The sequence below is a fragment of the Myotis daubentonii genome, chromosome 5 (genome assembly GCF_963259705.1).
Source record: "Myotis daubentonii chromosome 5, mMyoDau2.1, whole genome shotgun sequence".
Taxonomy (NCBI): Eukaryota; Metazoa; Chordata; class Mammalia; order Chiroptera; family Vespertilionidae; genus Myotis; species Myotis daubentonii.
The window spans coordinates 32,762,376-32,783,102 of record NC_081844.1 but is presented as its reverse complement, the minus strand read 5'-3'; the positions used below and the strand labels follow the sequence as shown (position 1 = coordinate 32,783,102).

General features: G+C 47.5%; 1 protein-coding gene across 5 annotated transcripts in view; it reads left to right on the top strand.

The window, feature by feature from the left end:
* Positions 1 to 20,727, top strand: part of DOT1L (DOT1 like histone lysine methyltransferase) — a 61,490-nt gene that overhangs the window by 9,052 nt on the left and 31,711 nt on the right. For all 5 annotated transcript variants that reach the window (XM_059697273.1, XM_059697274.1, XM_059697275.1 and 2 more), the window contains exons 2-7: positions 2,112 to 2,155; positions 8,157 to 8,231; positions 11,666 to 11,729; positions 12,229 to 12,457; positions 14,193 to 14,287; positions 14,848 to 14,910. In XM_059697273.1, the coding sequence (XP_059553256.1) occupies positions 2,112 to 2,155; positions 8,157 to 8,231; positions 11,666 to 11,729; positions 12,229 to 12,457; positions 14,193 to 14,287; positions 14,848 to 14,910 (570 nt within the window). The remainder of the gene's footprint in view (positions 1 to 2,111; positions 2,156 to 8,156; positions 8,232 to 11,665; positions 11,730 to 12,228; positions 12,458 to 14,192; positions 14,288 to 14,847; positions 14,911 to 20,727) is intronic.

The following is a 20,727-nucleotide window of genomic DNA, read 5'->3' as shown; positions in this document are numbered from 1 at the left end:
GGGCCACCTTGGGCTGGGAATGTGGGCAGTGAAGGAGGCATTGTGGGGGTGTCCTTGTGTAATGAGGGGAGCACGGGGCTGTCAATTCAGGGTCCAGAGCTCTTCAAATGCAAGGGGGAATATGAAGAGGTGGCCTTGCATAATGAGACAAAGGCTGGGCCATCAATTTAGGGTCCAGGGCTCCTGTTATAGAGGGGCAAGTGTGAGGGGGTGTCCCTGCATAACAAGGTGAGGACTGGACTGTCAATGCAGGATTCCTCAGGGCTGTTCCCAGTCTGACCTTTCTTGGCCGGGTCTGACATCTCTCTCCGAAGGTCTATGGAGAAGTAAAAGGCCATGGCCAGTAGGTCAGGAGAGCATCTGAATCATTGATAGTGACCAGGGCTTCTAAAGTTATACCTTCAGGACTGTGGGTAGAAACTGGCCTGGTCCTAAAAGGATTACTCTGAGACCTCAGAGGGCACAGTTGTCAACTTCTCTCTCCCTTTATTTTGGTTTTAAAGCTGAGAAAGCACAAGTTCTCATCACAGAAGAGACCAAATTCCAGGCTCCTGTGCCTTTGCAGGCCTGTGTGCACATTTGGGCCAAGACAGTTAATGCAGCTTGGTGCATTATTTTGCTAATATTGTCCTGAAAGATAAGGGTCTGGAACAAACTCGAGTAAAGATATCTGTGGCTTGGCAATGGCTGGCAGCTGCATTACACCCTTGGCAGTTGTGAATTATGCTGCTGTGAACGCTCACATATGAATTTCTGTGTAGATGTATGTTCTTATCTTGTCCCCACCTTGTTTAAATGATACCAGTTTAATATTTATTGGTTGATTCTTAGTAAATGGGAGGACATTATTCTGAACATTAGAAAGATGGTTTTTTTTCTTGTGCCTTAAAAAATAAGGCCTTGCACAAAAGGCCACATACTGTGTGATCCAATTTATGTGAAATGTCCAGAATAGGCAAATCCACGGAGACATGAAGTGGGTTAGTGGTTGTCAGGGGCTGGGAGGGGGCTGGGATGACTGCTGATAGGGATGTGGCTTCCTTTTTGGGTGATGGAATATTCTGGAATTAGTGCAGTGGTTGCACAACACTGAACCTACTAAGAACTACTGAACTGTGTACTTGAAACAAGTGAGTTCGTTCTATCAGAATTATATTTCAATAGAGCTATTATTTTTTAAAAAATAAGACTTAAGTCTCAAGGGTATCTAAAGAGCTGTTTTGATTCTGTTATTGAATGTGAGGCACTCTACCCATATCCTGTTGTAAAGCGGTAGAAATGGTGGCCTGGGCTAAGAGGCGCTGTTACTGCCACAGAGCAGCGGTTGGCAGGCCTCTCCCTCCAGGCCCATCCTCTTTGCTGACCCCCTGCACTAACTCTCACCGCAGTACGGAAGGCGTAGTGTTTATGTGAGAGAAGGACAGAGTTAGAGGGGACTACTCGGTGGTTCTGATCCTAGTTTCTATGAGATTTTGGATTAACTTGCTGCCCACACCCTGGTGAAAGGCCTGGAGTGATCCCTGAGCTTCCTTTGAGGAAGAAGCCATGGTGAATCCTCCCCCTCCCCCCACACACAGTGGGCGCAGTCCTGGCCACCAGTGGAAGTGGGGGGTGTCTTTGTCTAGGCAGGAGGATGGCCACATGCATTCTCACAATGGTTATTATTGTCATTTCCCATTTTACAGATGGGGAATCAGAGGCCTGGGAGGTTCAGCAACTCAAAGCCAGGCCTGTAGCATCCAGGCCGTGGGAGTGCCCAGGAGAAGTGCCAGTGGGTACTGGCGGGTGGAGGACAGGAGGGTTGGGGTCATAGATTTCATCCCTTCCCTGCTGCCTGCTGGGGAGAGAAACTACAGGGACAGGGTCTCTTCTAGGCCAGCATGTCCGAAGTGGGCAGGGGTCCCAGGACAGCACCCTAATAACTCACTGGGAAGTCCTGCCTGAGTGGGCGTTTGAGAGCTTAGTGGGTCTGGAAATACAGAGATGGGAAAGCCCAGGGGCTACAGTGCCCCCATCCTGTAGTCCCTGGACCCTAAGATGTCCAACCTGCCATCAATGGAGTATAGAGAGACTGCTCAGTCAGCTCTAAACCCTGTCATTTTATCTTTCAGGACAAACACCACGATGCTGCTCATGAAATCATCGAGACCATCCGGTGAGTGTGGCATCTGCGGGGTGGGTCTGGCCTGGCGCCAGTGCCCGTTCCTGTCTTTCCAGCACACCCACCTTCTCTCAGCCCAGTCCTTCTTGTGTTCCCTATCAGCATCTTGAGAAGACTTGAAAGTGTCAGAGTTTGGTTAGAGGAGTCCAGGTTGTCTGGGTGTGGCCTGGATAGGTCCTGGTGCCTCTATGAACTTTGGCTTCTCCTGGAAATTGATGGACAGGGAACTCCTTTCCTCTTCCCCTTGTTTTACTCTCTCTTCCATCTGTCTCTGTTTTCTTCCTTTTGGATTTGGTGCTGTTTCAGCACAGCCCCTAGTGGACTGATTTTCCCTCCATATCCTTGGTAGCCCTCCAAAAGCCCAGTCTGTGAGAGTGCAGGGAAGAACACAGGGTGTGTCAGTGACAATTTTGACAGAACCAGGAGGCAGGTGCCCTTTGCTATGTCTAGTGGGCCTTCTCCTGCTATGGCACTGGAGGGTCTGGAGCCAGGCGGGAGGTGCTCTCCACTCTGTCTCTAATGGGCCTTCTCTCTACACTGGATTGAGGGTCTGGAACAAACTGGAGTGATGACAGTGGCTACTTCCTGCTTTGCATATCCCATGCTTGGAAACCCCAATCTTTGTCAGTTCCCTCGGTAAACTTGCATGTCTGTTTACTGACATTTTTTAAAAACATATTTTATTGATTTTTTACAGAGAGGAAGGGAGAGGGATAGAGAGTTAGAAACATTGATGAGAGAGAAACATCCATCAGCTGCCTCCTGCACACTCCCCACTAGGGATGTGCCTGCAACCAAGGTACATGCCATTGACCGGAATCGAACTTGGAACCCTTTAGTCCGCAGGCTGACTCTCTATCCACTGAGCCAAACCGGTTAGGGCTGTTTACTGGCATCTTGCTGTGTTGTTTCTTAACATCCTTAGCCATGTAGTCACCACCTGGGTCACATACCGTGACATCCACATGAGCCTGTAGTAGCCCATGGCAGGGCCAGGTTGTGGTGTCTGTGGAAGAGTCAGGATGGGCATCTCCACCCTGCCACCTGGGAGCTGGTGACCTAACAGGCCCTGCAGCTCCCCCAGCTGCTTTGGTTTGATCTTGGGGCTGAGCAGTGTCTCCTTGAAAGATTGTTTTAAGGATTGGGTGAAATTATTTGTGTGGATCTAGCAAGGTGCCATTGTTGAGATGTAGGATCTTTTTTTTCTAGTATAATCCATAAACCCTCAGTTGGTGAAGCAGTATTACAGGTTGCTTAGTTTTATTTATCTATTTATTTGTTTATTTAAAATATGTTTGTATTGATTTTAGAGAGAGGGAAGGGAGAGGGAGAGAGAAACATTGATTGGCTGCCTTCCGCAGGTGCCCCAGTCGGGGCTGGGGATGGAGCCTACAACCGAAGTATGTGCTCTTGATCTGAATGTTTAGTCTGAGGGCCAATGCTCCAACCAGTGAGCCAACTGGCTAGGGCTGGTTTATTGATTGATTGATTTTATTGGTTTCAGAGACGAAGGGAGAGAGATAGAAACATCAATGATAAAGGAGAATCATTGATTGGCTACCTCCTGCAATGCCCCTACTAGGGATTGAGCCCGCAACCTGGGCATTTGCCTTGACCAGGAATTGATCTGTGACCTCCTGGTTCATAGGTTGACGTTCAACCACTGAGCCACACCAGCCAGGCTGATTTATTTATTTTTAAAGAGGCTGCTGGTTAGATGGTGGAAGTGTTGTGGTTGAGGGAGGGAGGGCTCTGAGCTGGCAGCTTGGTTCTTATCTACTCCTTGGGGGTGCTTCATGGTAGTCAGCCTCTCCAATGGGTTTTCCTCTGCAAAGTAGGGTGTCTTTTTGTCCTGCAGTACAGGGTGTCAGGCCAGTTTGAATCTGTGGAGCCAGCCTTTGGTTTGGAATCTCCAGTTAACCTGGTCTTCTCCTGGACTGGCAGTGGCTGCTGCCCTCCAGGCCTGAGCCTTAAGTCCTGTGTCTCAGAACGACTTGACCTTCTTCCCTCTTTGTCCCTACAGATGAGTTCTGTTCATTGGCAGAGATGGGTGGTTACCTCATTTTTCCCCCCTCTCCTTTTACTTTTTATAATGGAGAATTTCCAACATACACAGAGGTGGTTGAGGGTGTTCTTTCCGATATTATTACTTTAAAAATTGTAACTGAAATACACCCGAAGCACAGAAACTGCACATGTGTGAAGTGTACAGTCTAAGTGGGGTGGCTGTACACATGTCCATGCACGGCAGTCATGGCAACAGATATCTCTACCCCCCACATTTCCTCACGTCCCCTGAATCCATCTCCCTCTTCACTCTTGTCCTCGGCAACCCTGATGTGCTTTCTGGCACTGTGTGTTACTTTACATTTTCTAAAATTTTACCTGCATGGAATTGTACAGCACATGCTGAGCACGCCGTTTTGAGATTCTCCATTGTGTGTACCAGTAGCTTTTCCTTTTTATTACTGAGCAGTATGCTGTTATAGGAGGGACCACAGTTCCTTCATCCTGTTTACCTGTCCACCACATGATGAATGTGTTTCCAACTCTGGGAGCCCAGTGGGGGCTTTTTCATTCTGTCCTGTGTTCCTCTGACTTGCCCCCGCCCATTCTGAGTCCAGCCTCACTTTCTGGAACCACAGGATGCTCCAGAGTCATTCTGAGTTTCCCACGTCGCACCCTTAGAATCGGCCACTTCTCTGGGGAGCTCTGCTTTGTTTTGTCATTTCTTGAGATTGAGTTGTTTGTCTCCCTTGACTGAAGTTGTGAGAATTCTTGACATGTTCTGGCAGTGAGTGCCTGATGAGGTGCTATAGGAGGTGTAGCATAGCTGACTGCGGTTTTCATGGCACCTCAATGAGTGGAAGCTTTTAACTGAGTTCATTCTTTGATGGTTAGTTGTCTGGGTTGCATCCAGGAAATCTTTGCCTCCTGAGTTGCAAAGATGCTGTCTTTTATTTTCTTCAATAAGCTCTGTGGTTTTCACTTTTACGTTCAGGTTTAAAATCAGTTGTGAATTAATCTTGGTTCTATTAAATGAGATTACAAAGATTATGAGGGTGAAAATTTAAGTTTTTTCCATCTGATACTTGGTGGTTCCAGCCTCATTTGTTGTTTTTTTTTTTTTGGTACATCCTCACCTGAGGATTTTTTCCGTTGATCTTTTAGAGGGAGTGGAAGGGAGAGGGAAGGACAGAGAGAAACATCGATGTGAGAGAAACACATTGACTGGTTGCCTCCTGCACGTGTCCCCACCAGGGCCTGGGCCTGGGAGGAGCCTGCAACCAAGGTACGTGCCCTTGACCGGAATTGAACCCAGGACCCTTTCCTTTGGTCTGCAGGCTGACACTCTATCCACTGAGTCAAACCGGCCAGGGCTCCTGCCTCATTTGTTGAAAAGACTCTCTTTTCCCCATTAAGTTATCTTGGTGCTTTTATCAAAATTTCATGTTTATATGTTTGTCTGTCTGGATTTTGTGTTCAGTGTCACTGCCCTGTTTGTTTACCACACACTGCTGGTTACTGTAGATTTATATTAAGTCCCCAAACAGGATAGTATGTTTTGCAACAGTGCTGTTATTTTTAAAGATTATTTTGGCTGTTCCCCGTTCTCTGCCTTTGTGTGTCAATTTTAGAATCAGTTTGTTTCTCCAAAAAAGCTTGTTGGGCTTTTTTTTTTTTTTTTTTAAATATTTTATTGATTTTTTTACAGAGAGGAAGGGAGAGGGATAGAGAGTCAGAAACATCAATGAGAGAGATACATCGATCAGCTGCCTCCTGCACATCTCCTACTGGGGATGTGCCCGCAACCAAGGTACATGCCCTTGACTGGAATCGAACCTGGGACCCTTCAGTCCGCAGGCCGACGCTCTATCCACTGAGCCAAACCGGTTAGGGCGCTTGTTGGGCTTTTTTAGGGATTACTTTGAGGTGGAGTCTAGTTTGAGGAGGAGGTTTAACAATATTGAGTCTTGGATCCCATGAACATTATTTGTTTATGTTGCCTTTAACTTTCCTCAACATTTTGTTTTGTTTTGTTTTCAATAGAGCTCTTGCAAGTCTTTCATTAAAATGATCCCTAAGTATTTATGTTTTTTTAAGGATTTCTTTAATGGATATTTTTTAGAGAGGGAGGAAGAAAGAGAGAGAGAAACATTGATGTGAGAGAGATACATCAATCAGTTGCCCTCTGTAGGTGCCCCGACCTGGGGTCGAACCCACAACCTAGGTATATGCCCTGACCAGGAATTGAACCTGAAACCTTCTGGTGCATGGATGATGCTCCAACTAAAAGCCACACCAGCCAGGGTCTGAGTGTTTATGTGTTAATGCTTTTTTAAGTGACATTTAATTTATTTTTTTTTCTTTTATTTTATTCTTTGTTGTTGCTGGTACATATAAATATAGCTCGTTTTTGCATGTTGACCATGTGTCCTGCGACCTTGCTGAATTCACATCTTGAGTTCTGGAAGCATCTCTGTAAATTCCATTGGCTAGACTACATACTGAATCGTGTGTCTTGTGAACAGAGATAGTTTTGTTTCTTTCCAGTAAAGACTGTCCATTTGTTTCTCTTGTCATGTGGCACTGGCCAGGACCTCTATCTATCTAGTACAGTGTTGAAGGGAGGTGGGGCCTACAGGCATCTTCACTGTCTCCACCCTCCTGGGAGTATGAGTCTTGCACCCAGTTTGGTGTTAGCTGCAGGGCTCATAGTCTCCTGCCTGAAACCATGTGTGCTGCTGATCAGAGGTTCCCCCATCAGGAGGTGCTCACTGGGAGTAAAGGGGCACGTTCTGTAAGCAAAGGAGAAGAGAGCACTATTGCAGCCTAGGGACCCTTGGATCTGGGGAGCACAGGAAGGTGACATGTGGACTGTCCAGCTGGCTCTGGCGACTTTGAGTTTGGAATGGGTCTCCAGGGGAGGGTACCCAGACTTCTGAGATAGGAGTGTGGTCTGAGTGTGTGGTCTGTGGGCATGATAAAGAAAACTGCTAGCTGGATTCAGTAGCTATTACGAGAAGTAATACTTCAGGCAGAGTGAGGAGTCTTGCTAGATGACATAGGGACCCAGGGACAAAAAGAGCTGTTCCTTATTCCTTCTCAAGTATCCTTGTGTCGCCCACTCCACCTCCCATCCCCTGCAGATCACAGAACGGAGCCAGCAGGCAAAGTGGAGCTGCGGGTGGTTTCTTGCCTAGAGACAATAGTTTCATACCTGACCCCAGACTTTTATTGAGCTGTCCTCCCCCATTTCTAATTTCCTGAGAGTTTGTTTAATCATGAGTAGGGATTTAATTTTGTCATGTTCACTTTCTGCATCTGTTGAGATGGCCATACTATTTTCCCCTTTATTTTATTAGTGAGATAAATTACAGTGATTAATTTTAGTGTTAAGCAACTCTTCATTCTTAGACTAAACCTCACTGGATAAAAGTGTTTTGCTGAATTCATTTGTAATATTTGTGAAGGATTTTTGTGTCTGTTGAAGACACAAAAATATTTCTTGTAATGCCTTTACAATGCTTTTGTCTTCCTCTGCTTTTGGTATCTGGGTAATGTTAGCCTCATAAAACTGGAAACATTTTGGTGGAATTGGTGCTATTTCTTCTCAAATGTCTGATATGATTCACCAGTGAAGCCATCGTGGCCTGGAGTTTTCTCCGTGGGAAGGTATTTTATTAAGGAATCAGGTTATGTAATTGGATAGAGCTATTCAGATGTTCTGTTTCTTCTCATGTCAGTTTTGGTAATTTGTGTCTTTCAAGGAATTGTTCACTTCAACTAAGTTATTGAATTCATTGGCATGCCATTTTTCATCATATTCCTGATTTGCCTTTTATTCTCTGTATAATCTGTAGTGATGACTCCGGTTGAGTAATGAGGATATTTTCTTTTTATATTTAGAAGTAAACAGTGTTTAAGAAAGTTGAGAGTGAAATGTCCAGCCTGAAAAATCATCTTCATTGTTGTTTCTGCTTTTGGATTTCAGATGGGTCTGTGAGGAAATCCCAGACCTCAAGCTCGCTATGGAGAATTACGTCCTAATCGACTACGACACCAAAAGGTAAGTGGGTTTCTGTCTGAGCTGCTTCTCTTTATCTGAACACATGGTAGGGACACAGCCTATAATTAGTTCTTCTTCCATGGTACAAACTGATCTGAAATTTCCTTTCAGAATTGGCTATAATCTCTGGAGCTATTTTATAGGAACTTTTTATCAGATATTGGCAGAGGCTGTCAGAGTGAGGACATAATTGAGAATGCCACATTGTGCAACAAGACTTGGTCTGTGTGAAATCACCTCAAGTTAATAGTCGCTGTTTTCATAGCGGGCGACTCCAGCAGCCAAGCTTCCTACCCAGAAGCCACTGGTGGCCTGGCCTCTGGAGCCCCAGATACTCGTGAGCCCCAGTCCAGCTCTCAGTAACCGTACCCAGCCTTTTGGCCACATTCAGCAGTTTCCTGCAGGCACATCCTGATCTCAAAGGAGAGTCCTGTGGGTGGAGAAGGGAGAGGCCAGCTCTGGAATGCCTGCTTGGAATTTTTTTATTTTTCTTTGAGAAAGAAAGATGACATTCCAGGCTTGTGTCCATTTTAGCTCTTGGCAGGCTAAAGGGTGGTGCTGTCTGTGGGCTGAGATAACTCACCCTTTGTTGAAGAGCATGGCCCACAGGAGCCCAGAAGCCCCCACACAGGGCCCAGCACGCAGGCGTCCCTTCCTTGATCTCACGTGTGTTTAGAGGCCTTGGTTCATGGGTCAGCATTTCCCACCTCAGTCAGCCAGATTCTGTCCTCTCACCTCTCGCCCCCCTCCCCATCTAATAATTGTCACCCAGTGTTGTAAAAAGAAGGGAACCGGCCTTGACTGGTGTGGCTCTGTAGGTTGGAGTGTTGTCCCATACACCAAAAAGTTACCCGTTCAATTCCCGGTCGGGGCACATATCCAGGTTGTTTGTTCAATCCCCGATTGGGGTGCGTACGGGAGGCATTCAATTGATCTCTCTCCCCCTCTCTTCCTCCCTTCCCCCCCCCCTCCCCCTCTCCCCCTCTCCCTTCCTTTCCCTCTAAAATCAGTGAAAACATATCCTCAGGTGAAGATTGGAGGGGGAAAAAAGAGGGGAATTGCAATCTCATTGTCCAGGGCATCAACCATGCTGTGGATCCCATGACAAAGTCCTCTTGCCCCTAGGGTGAGGATATGTAGGGGCACTGGCCCTTGCATGTCAATCACATAGTCGGTGAAGCACATCTTTAATAAAGGGGTATCCACTGTGTGCAGGGCCTACAGCAGCAGATGTTTGAGAGGTGCTTTTGCTACAAGACGCTTGAATTGGAAGTTTAATGTTCTTCCTTTTATGTTCAGTTGGCTTAGAAAAGACTGGAAGGATGTCAGAGTTGGCAGAGAGCGGTGGGGCCAGTCTGATGGCATCCCTCGAGGGACTGGTGCAACATGAGGGTCAGGCGAGCAGTGGGACCATTTCTCTTTCAAGCAAAGGGACAGCAGGGATCGCCCGTGGGGCTGAGCTTGGTCTGTTGGGGTGGATTCCTGTCTGGGGCTAGGCTGCAGGGATATGGCCCAGGTGCTCTGAGCCCCCGCCTCTGCTCATCCTTGCAGGAGAATGTCTCCTAGGGGTGGTCGGAAGCTGTGAGTGGTCACTGTGGTTGGGTTGAAGGGGTGATGTGAAAGTTGGAGCACAAGAACTAAAATGCAGAGTGGTGAATAGTGTAGTGGCTTCTGCCTGCGGCCACAGAAAGTGTGAACCAGAGCCCTGGACCTGCTGCTAAGTCATCCTCTCATCTGCTAGGTGGACTCAGGGCCACAGGGCCAGGAGGGCCTCTGTCCACTGTGAGCCTGCTGGCCCCTCATGCCTCTCGTCACCTCCATCCTGTAACTGGTCTTCTGGAATGTGCTGGAGCTTGTTGTTCCTGGTTACTAATTGCATCAGCCCGGTCTGATGTTTCTAGGCACTGTCCTTTGTGAGAACTCTTCAGGCTTTGGTGGTGGCTGCTCTGTCCTGCCCTTGAACTCTCTAGCTTTTTCAATGGCAGCTGCCATCCAAGGGCATTGCAAACCTGTCATGTGGGTGCTGGTCTTAGTTGAGTTTGTTACTTCTGTTAGGAAGGAAAGTGCCCCTAAACTCTGTAAATCTAGGGCTGAGAATGAGGAGTGGGGTAGGTATCGAAGGTGCTCTGGGGAGTAGTGGTTCTGTGTCCCGTGTGTGAAGGAGCCCATTACTCAGCTGGCATCGCTGAACGGACAGAGAGCCCCAGGGATGCTCCTTTTATATAGCACAGAAACCTGGTGCGTGTCCTCCCCTGTGGCACTGTGGACATCAGGGCTGGGTCACTTTCTGTGGGGCGGTCCTGGGCACTGTGGGTGCTGAACAGCATCCCTGGCCCCCACCTACTAGATGCTAGGAGCACCCCAAGTCATGACAAAACAGATGTTCCCAGACATCACCCTGTATTCCTTGGGGGCATGACAATCCCAGGTGAAAACCCCTGGTTTAGGGGATTTCATTGAAAATTAACACCTAAAATAAAATTGATTATGTTTGGGAGAATTTAGATTCTTTTTTTTTTTGAAATTATTCAGTGTCCCTGTTTCCTCCCCCATTGACTCCATCCATCCTGATCCTGCACCCTCCCCAAAAATTTCGTTTCTTAAAAAACTCCCCCCGCTTGACTGGCTTGGCTCAGTGGTTGAACATCGACCTATGAACCAAGAGGTCACAGTTCAATTCCCGGTCAGGGCATATGCTTGGGTTGCAGGCTTGGTCCCCAGTGTGGGGCATGCAGGAGGCAGCTGATCAATGATTCTGTCTTATCATTGATGTTTCTGTCTGTCTCTCTCCTTCTCCTTTCAATAAAAATATATATATTAAAAAAACAAAACTCCCCCAAGCTCTCATTATATATCGAACACATGCTGCTTATATCTTTGAAAGTGTGGAAACTTTAAAAAAGTAAACAGAAGTGATACCGGTGTGAAGGGAGGAGGTGCTGCCCTCCTTTCTGCACAGTCAGGGCATCGGGCGTGGTCCAGCAAAGCCAGTTGCCCTTTCTCCCTGTGGGTGTTCTCAGCACCCATCCGAGTCAGGGCCGAGGGCGGGAGGGCTGCGGGATCCAGGCAGGGAGAGAAAGGCCGTGAGAGCCTGCCTGCTGGGTTGGGGGTGAGGGCCTGGTCTGGGTCCCATTCCCCATGGGGCTCTAGGAATGGCTGTGTGAACCCCTTTTCTGATCTATGGCCTGATGAGCACACCATTGACCTCGGGTTTGGCCTGTGAGTACAAGATACAGCCTCATAGCCATGACTGCCTCACCTTGAAACTCTTGGCCTAGCCTTGTTGCCCATGTGGGGTATTCTTTGGTGCCCTGTGACCTCTGGGTGGGAGCCAGGCTCTGCCTGACCCTGTGACATCTGTCCACGTGCCATCCCTTCCTGGTGTCCTGTTCTGAGCTTGGCAGTAACCAGTGCCTTTCTTTTGCCTTTTTCAGCTTCGAAAGCATGCAGAGGCTCTGTGATAAGTACAACCGGGCCATCGACAGCATCCACCAGCTGGTAGGTGGCCTCACTCTCCCCTCAGACCTATCTCCTCATCTAGACCCCAACTGTGGTTCTTAACCCCATTGTCCTTCACATTACTTGATCCCAAGAGGGGAAGGCCAAGGCTGAAGGGTGCTGGCTCTCTGCTCCTCTGGGCCCATTTCTTTTCAGGAAGACAGTCATTCTGAGGCCAGGGTTCTGAGGTCAACAGGCTAACAACCCTGTTATGTAGCGAGGCAGCATGGCAGCATGGCAGGGCCCAGGCAGTGAGCATTGTGTGCACTGTGGGCCTTATTGCTCGCCAGTTATACACACACATGCACACCTATATACATACATACCCTTATACATGTTCAGGCTCATATAATGCCCATGTACCCAGGCACACACTTGTATATACACATGCACACTTTTTTTTCAGTAGGAAGCAGTAACCTGGTGTTGGGGTGTGAAGGTCGTAGGGTGTATTTTCCCCTGTGTGACGCATTCCTGCACTTTTCCTTGGTGTCTGCAGTGGAAGGGAACCACGCAGCCCATGAAGCTGAATACGCGGCCGTCCAATGGGCTCCTGCGGCACATCCTGCAGCAGGTCTACAACCACTCAGTGACAGACCCTGAGAAGCTCAACAACTACGAGCCCTTCTCCCCAGAGGTATATGGGGAGACCTCCTTTGACCTGGTCGCACAGATGATTGATGAGATCAAGATGACCGAGGACGACCTGTTTGTGGACCTGGGAAGTGGTGAGTGTGGGACAGGTGCCCCAGGGCTATGCTCCAAGTCCCCAGACCTCCTCTGTGAAAAGTTCAGAGTGTGAGGTTGCTGGAGGGGCAGGTCCTCCCTCACACCCATTGCCCCATCCGACCTTCCTGCAGATCCTCTAGCTCCCCCAGAGATGGAGGAAACAGTTACATCCCAACAGGTTTCAACTAAGCCCTTTCTGCTTCTCAATACCTGGGTGGGGTCCCAGCTCTCTCCAGCCCCAGCAGCCCCCTATTTCTTTCTTATGGGACATCCTCAGCACCAGTGGAGGCTACTGGGAGCAAGGCCTGTCTTAGCAGGACAGCTACAGGGGCCTGGCAGGTGTGCCCAAGATGAGCTTTGTAGAATGAGTAAACATCAGGCTGATTGATTCCTGGTAGGATATTCTGATTGGCACGACAGGGCTGATTATCTGACTGTCAAAATCAGATTGCTCTACTAGGAATCCTGTGCACAGCCTCCCTTTTGGGTATCTTTGCCGTCCCCGTGTGACTTTGTTTATACACTATAGCCTCACGCTTACAGACTTTAAAGCCTTGTCTGAACAGGCACGTGTGTCCTCGACACTTGGGAATAAGATGACATTTTTGGTAGCGTCATCCTTAGTTTAAGCCCTTTTCAAGCACACAATTCATATTTTAACTGGGATGCATGTGGTTCAAAAGCCAGTTATCTAGAAGGCTGTTTAAGTTATCTCTCTTACATTGAAAGAGTGATGATTTTTTAAAACCACCAGTCTTGTGCATGACTCTCACTACCTTCCCTGCCCCTGGTAGGGACCCTCACGACCTTTACCTGTGGGCTTTCATTTACCTGTGTTTCTAAATAGTGTGCTTCTTAAAATATGTGTGTGGAAAAAAAAATTGTGTGTGTGTGTGTGTGTGTACTGTATTGATTTCAGAGGGGAAGGGAGAGAGGAGAGAGAGAGAAACATCAGTGATGAGAGAGAATCATGGATCGGCTGTCTCCTGCAATGCCCCACACTGGGGATCGAGTCCGCAATCTGGACATGTGCCTTGACTAGGAATCGAACCTGGACCTTCTGGTTCATAGATCAACACTCAAACACTGAGCCACGCCAGTCAGGCATGTGTGTTTATTTTTATTATTTGAATACCTTCTATTCAAAATGGAAAATTGAAGGGCTCCTAACATTATTTGAAATGCAAAGCTGACCTCTCATGGGAGGACAGGTTGCTGGCTAAGGTCCACAGTGCTGGCGCTGGCAGGCAATGTCCCTTTCCTGGATCTCAGCTCCTCCTCCTTGTCCGGCTGGGCAATGATGCCACCAGTGACAGTGGTTTGGAGATCCCATTTCTGTTTTTCGGGGGGTTCTCCTGCCACCTCCAATCCCGTTTTAAACCTAGTCATTGACAAGCATTGATGGTGTTCTCAAGGCGATGTCCGATCTGGTGAGCCTTGCTGTGCTGTGGCAGCAGTGTAGTGTGGATTTGAGATAAATGGGAGCCTTACCCTGTGGCATCAGTCTCTAAGGGCTGTGTCTGTGTCTGGATAGTTCATGCTTCATCTGGCCATAGACCAATTCTAGTTGTGGGAGCCGAAGTGTGACAGCCATCCCCTAGTGAATGCGTGTGCCTTCGTGGAGAGTCTGGGGGCTCTGCCTAATACTCTCCTGGCCACTGCCCACCTGGCTTCTCCCACCTTCCATCATGGTCCTGCATCTGTGACTACCCCTCCCCCCACCTCTCTCTGAAGGAGTGGGCCAGGTCGTGCTGCAAGTCGCCGCGGCCACCAACTGCAAACATCACTACGGAGTCGAGAAAGCAGACATCCCAGCCAAGTACGCGGAGGTGAGCCATTTGGGGGACTTGGCCATGTCTTTGTACCTCTTTTCTTCTTCACTTCTGTTTGCCCCCATCATCAGGTGGTGGGGATGGGGGTGTGGTGGGACATGGGGAGAGAGGGTCATCCAGGCAGGAGCTCTGAGGCTCTTTGGTCTCCAATGTGAGTTTGGGTCTCTGTTAGTGTGTTTCTGTTCCTCTGGAAACTATAGCCTCTTGCCCCCAGGGTGGGGTCAGCTGGTAATACTGTCTGCGGAGTAAATGGGTCTGAGCATCATCTCATCCAACAGAGATGTTTGTGGTTTGGACTCTGGTGTCCTCCGGTTCCCTGAAGGCTGGGAACTATTATAGGCCCACAGTCTACCATCCATGGGACCCCCAGAATCCTCCTGGAGCTGTTGCTTACTGGTTGTGTTGGTGGAGGGGGCAGACTGGCAGTCTCGGCTTAATCTGTCAGAATGGGAGGGGAACAAGGGGATGGATGGGCCTCGAGGAGCCACAGGCCATCTGCCCAAGTTCCTCTGCCTTCCTGGATTTCTGATGGGCTGTCTGATTTTGTTCCCTTGCAGACCATGGATCGAGAGTTCAGGAAGTGGATGAAATGGTATGGAAAAAAGCATGCAGAATACACAGTGAGTGCCATCGCTCCATGCCCCCTTGGCTAACAAGTCCCCTATACTTTCTCCTCCTCCCAGACCCGCCGTTCATCTCCTATGGCATCCAGCTCATCCCCACTGGGGCAGCCCCTGCTCACCCATTCTTGCCCCGGCCTAGCCCGAGCTGGGCATGTGGTATTGCTGGAGGAAGGCCTGCTTAGCTCCCTTCAGGAGCCCCTTGGATGGGATGGCTGACATTACCTAGAAGTTCTCCCTCCTCTCTTTCCCTCTTTTTCACCCCTTCTTGGCCTCTTTCAGGGGCCATTTTGGGGGCAGGTGTTCCTAACTCCTGCTCCACGCTTTCAGAGAACAGAGGTGGCACATCTTTCTCAGGCCTTGGTTAGCACAAAGGTAATCATCACCTGCCCTCTGCGTGTCTCCAGAACCACTTGGGGCTTCTTCCAAGGCGGCCCCTCCTTCCATGTCGTGCATGTGTGTGTGTAGTGGAGCTGGTGCGAGGTGGGTAAGTAGGGGATGAAGGGAACAGCTGCTTCCCCAATCCACTGGCCAGCTGAGCGGCATCTTTCTCTTGCTGCCTTCCCAGCAGCATGTGACCCAGCCCACAAGCACCTTTTCTTGGCAAGGCTGGGATTAGGGGCAGCATTCTCTACGGCTCTCTGGGCTGCCCCTTGATCTTCATTCAGCCCAGCCTTTCAACGACAAGGTTCCTCAGGCCCTGGCCTAGATCTTCTGGTCTCTCTGCTCCTTCTGCCCGGGGCATCTACATCTACTTCTTGAAATGCATTTCCATGCTCAAGACTCCCTGTTCATCTTTCTACCAGGGTTTCCTGCTGCCCATGGACATACAGCTGTAATGCAGTGTCTATTCATTTGGTGTGGGTCTAAAACCAGATCTTTAACAGGTCCTTCTCTTCCTTTCTCAGTTCATTATCTACCACCTACCCAGTTGTTGAGGCCAAAACCACTTAGATTCTTCCTGGTTCTACCAGCTGGTCCTGTGGCTCTTCCCTCCCAAAGGGCTCTCACAACTGGTCAGTCCTCTCCCTCTGTATTGTCACCAGTTTAGAGCAGGCTGTCCCATGGGGTGTTGACTATTGAGTGGAAATTGATGTCCCTGAGATATTAGGGAAATGGATTAAATCGTATAATCATAGTTCGGGGATCAATCGGAGGTATAGGAGAGTAGGAAAAAGGAAATTCCTGCTCCTTGGAAACAATATAACAGCTTCTTCTTTCACAGATCATGCTTTTGGTGTATTTAAGAGTCCTCGCTAAAACTAAGGTCACCTAGGTTTACCTTCACAATATCTTACAGGAGTTTTAGTTTTGTGTTTTACATTTAAGTCTATGGTTTATTTAAGTTAATTTTTATGAAGAATGTAAGGTCTAGGTCTTAATTCATTTCTTTGTATGTGGAGATTAAGTTGTTCCAGCACCATCTGTTGTAAAGACTATCTTTGCTCCTTTGTCAGAGATCAGTTGGCTATGTTTGTGGTGGTCTGTTTCTGTGCTCTCTGTTCTGTCCATTAGTCTATGTGTCTGTTCTGTGACCTGAGAATATTTTTTCCATTGATTTTTAGAGAGAGTGGAAGGGAGGGAGGGAGAGAGAGAAACATTGATTGGTTGCCTCCCTCATGCCCCTTGACCTGGGCTGGGGATTGAACCTACAACCCAGGTATGTGCCCTTGATCAGGAATCAAACCTTTGACCCTTCGTTGCTCAGGGTAGTGCTCTAACCACTGAACACACAAGCCAGGGCAACACACGCTGTCCTTCTGTGTGTGTGTTTGCTTATTCTTTTTTTTTTTTAAATGTATTTTATTGATTTTTTTACAGCGAGGAAGGGAGAGGGATAGAGAGTTAGAAACATCAATGAGAGAGAAGCATCGATCAGCTGCCTCCTGCACATCCCCCACTGGGGATGTGCCTGCAACCAAGGTACATACCCTTGACTGGAATCGAACCCGGGACCCTTCAGTCCCCAGGCCGACGCTCCATCCAGTGAGCCAAACCGGCTAGGGCTGCTTATTTTTTATAAGACCTTTTTTTTGTTTTGTTTTGTTAATCCTCACCTGAGAGAGTGGAAGGGAGAGGAAGAGACTGAGAGAAACATCAATGTGAGAGAGACACATCTATTGGTTGCCTCCTGCACGCACCCCGACCGGGGCCAGGGAACCTGCAACCAAGGTACGAGCCCTTGACCAGAATGGAAACTGGGACCCTTCAGTTCGTGGGTCTGTGCTCTATCCACTGAGCCAAACAGGCTAGGGCTAAAATCTTTTTTTAAGAGTAGTTTTATGTTTACAACAAAATTGAGAGGTAGGTACAAAGATTTCCCATGTACTCCCTGTCCCCACACATGCCTAGTCTTCCCAGTTATCAACATCATTCGCCAGAATAGTGACTACTACTTTGACACATGGTGATCACCCAAAGTCTATAGTTTACCTTAAGGTTCAATCTTGATGTTGTGTATTCTATGGGTATGAACAAATGTATAATGACATAGATTCATTATTATAATATATAAAGTATTTTCACTGCTGTTTCCATAGTTTTACCTTTTCCAGAATGTCATATAGTTGGAATCATACAGTATGTAGTCTTTCAGATTGGCTTTTTTTTTTTCTTTTTTTTTCTCTTAATAGCATGCATTCAAGCTTCTTCCATGTGTTCTTATAGCTTGATAGGTAATTTCTTCTTAGTACTGGAGAATATCCTATAATCTTTATGTATCACGTTTGTGTAATTATTCACTTACTGAAAGGCATTTTGGATGCTTCAAAAATTTTGCAATTATAAATTAAGCTGCTATAACCATGTGTGTGCCGAGTTTAGTGAGACATAAGTTTTTAAGTCCTTTGGAATATCAGCAAACATAATTGCTGGATAGAATACATGCTGTATTGATTACTGGCGCTTTAGAGTATGTCTTAAAATCGGGTAGCATCAGTTCTCTGATTTTGTTCTTCAATATTGTGTTGCCTGTTCTGGACCTTTTGCCTCCATATAAACTTTAGAATCAGTGTGTCAATATCCACATAATAACTTGCTAGGATTCTCATTGGGATTGTGATGAATTTGTAGGTTAAGTTGGGAAGAGCTGACATCTTGACAATATTGATTCTTCGCATTCATAAACATTGACTTTCTCTCCATTCATCTAGTTCTTTGGCTTCTTTCATCAGAGCTTTGTACTTTTCCTCACATAGATCTTGTACATATTTTGTTAGATTTATACCTAAGTATTTCTCTCCTTTTGTTGTGATGCTGATAATAAATGGTGTTGTTGTTTTAATTTCAAATTCTATTTGTTCATTGCTGGTTTATTAGAAAGCAACTGACCTTTACATGTTGTATTTTTTAAAATATATTTTTATTGATCTCAGAAAGGAAGGGAGAGGGAGAGAGTGAGAGAGATAGAATCATCAATAATGAGAGAGAATCATTGATTGGCTGCCTCCTGCACATCCCCTTACTGGGGAACAAGTCTGTAACCTGGGCAGGAAATTGAACCTCCTGGTTCATAAGTTGACATTCAACCATTGAGCCACACTGTATAATATATAATATTACCTTTATCTTGTAACCTCACTATAATTGCTTATTAGTTCCAGGTTATTTTTTGTTAATTATTTCAGATTTTCTGCATAGATGATCATGTCATCTGCGAACAGACAGTTTTATTTCTTCCTCCCCAATCTGTACACCTTGTGTTTACTTTTTGTGTCTCATTGCGTTAGCTAGGACTTCCAGTACAGTGTTGAAGAGCGGGGGTGAGGGGTCATCTTGCCTAGTTCCTGATCTTAGTGGGAAAACCTCAAGTTTCTCGCCATGGAGTATGACATTCGCTGTAGGTATTTTGTGGATATTTTTTCTGAAGTTGACAGAGTTCCCCTCTATTCTTAATTTGCTGAGAATCATTATCATGAAAAGTTGTTGGATTTTACTATACATTTTCTGCTCCTGTTGATATAACCATGTGGTTTTCTCATTGTGGCCTGTTGATGTGATGGAGGTTCGTTGAGCTGACCGTCCACACCCAGGGTAAATCCCACTGGTGCATGGTGTGTGTCCTCACATGTTGTTGGGTTTTTGGTTTGTTCCTGTCTAGTTGAGGGTTTTTGCATCCATGTCTTAGTCGGTGGTTTCCCTTTCTTGTACCGTCTTTGGTTTTGGTGTCGGTGATGCTGTCCTCGTACAGTGAGTTTGGAAGTGCTCCTTCCGCTGCTCTTTTGCTTTTCCTTGGCAGGACTTGCACATTCAGGGGTGGGCCTAGCTCTCCTTCCCTTTTTATTGGTGGAATGTCTTCCAGATTTTTTTCCACACAGTGAAAGGTGAGGAGTCAACTCCTTTGACCTCTCTTGTTTCTCCAACACCTAAAGTTCTCTGGCATTTGTCCTGCAGGCTGATTGGGTAGTAAGTCCAGCTGCTTCTTGTTCCCAAGAAACATCTTTCCACCTGATTGTTGTATCTGTTGGTTGGGAGTTCCAGATAGCTAACCATTTTCTTAACACTTAATGGCTTCCTTAAAACACAGGTATTTGGGGGCTTTTTAAAAAGATTTTTTGTTGATTTTTGGAGAGGGAGGGAGGAAGGGTGGGAGAGGAGAGAGAGAAAAAACATTGATGTGACAGTGAAACATTGATTGGCTGCCTCCCACCTGCCCCCCACCGGGGCTCAAGCCCGCAACCCAGGCATGTGCCGACTGACAGTCTTTTGGTGCATGGGAAAATGCCAAGCCAACTGAGCCACACAGGCTAGGGCAAAACACAGGTTTTTAAGTTCAAAAAATACTTTCTGCTTCTGGTGAGTGAGCCCAACAGTTCCAAGCGCACAGTATAAGAGTTTTTATTGACCTGGTTCCCAGAACAGCCCCGATCAATCCCCCTGTTGCCTTCAGCACTCTGCAGTTTGGAGGAAGCTGCGGGGGAAGTGGGGGCTTGCCCTGGGCACTTCATTTATCCTTTCTTCTTCTTCCTTCTGTCACCATCCAGTGGCAGCGCCTAGCCCTGTGGGTGTTTGGGGGTCAGTGATGCGTCTGAACATTGTGCTATATCATTGGGCACACAGGAGAGCTCCCTGCATGGAAACCATCTCGTTCTTGGGGTCTCATGGGGCTTAGGGTGCTCATTAGCCCAATGTGGCTCCTGCAAAGTGTCAGGGAGTAGAATTTGACTAAAAGGACACTTGGTTCCCGCCTTGGTGGGATCTGGAACAGCTGGCCGCAGGCTGAGCAGCCATCTGTGCCTTTGGTGTCTTCTCGCTTGCTTCCGGAGCTGGTCCTGTTGGGTGCAGCCCTGCTCCAAGAGAGTGCGGTGAGAATCTGCCTGATTGCTGGATGCCTGGATTTGGCAGGAATGTGTCCTGGGTCTTGAGAGGAGTCCCAGCAGCTTTCTGTGGCTTCAACCAGGCGCTGGGTTGGCAAGTGCAGTCTTGTCTCCTGTTACTTAAGAACTGGAGAGCAAACAAAGCCAACAGGAGCCTAAAAATAGCCCAGTGTATTTCTCTAGGCCCCAGAGCCTACTTCACAGGGCCAAGGGTCCCTGGTGGCCTCTTCCTCCCCTGTTTCCCTCTCGATCTGCGGAGGTACCGCCCAGGCAGGCAAGGCCAGCCTCTGCCCTTGACCCTCCCTGTCTTGCAGCCCAGCAGTTCCCAGTGTCTAGTCCAGCCGTGGGCAAACTACGGCCCGCGGGCTGGATTCAGCCCGTTTGAAATGAATAAAACTAAAAAAAAAAAACAGACCGTACCCTTTTATGTAATGATGTTTACTTTGAATTTATATTAGTTCACACAAACACTCCATCCATGCTTTTGTTCCGGCCCTCCGGT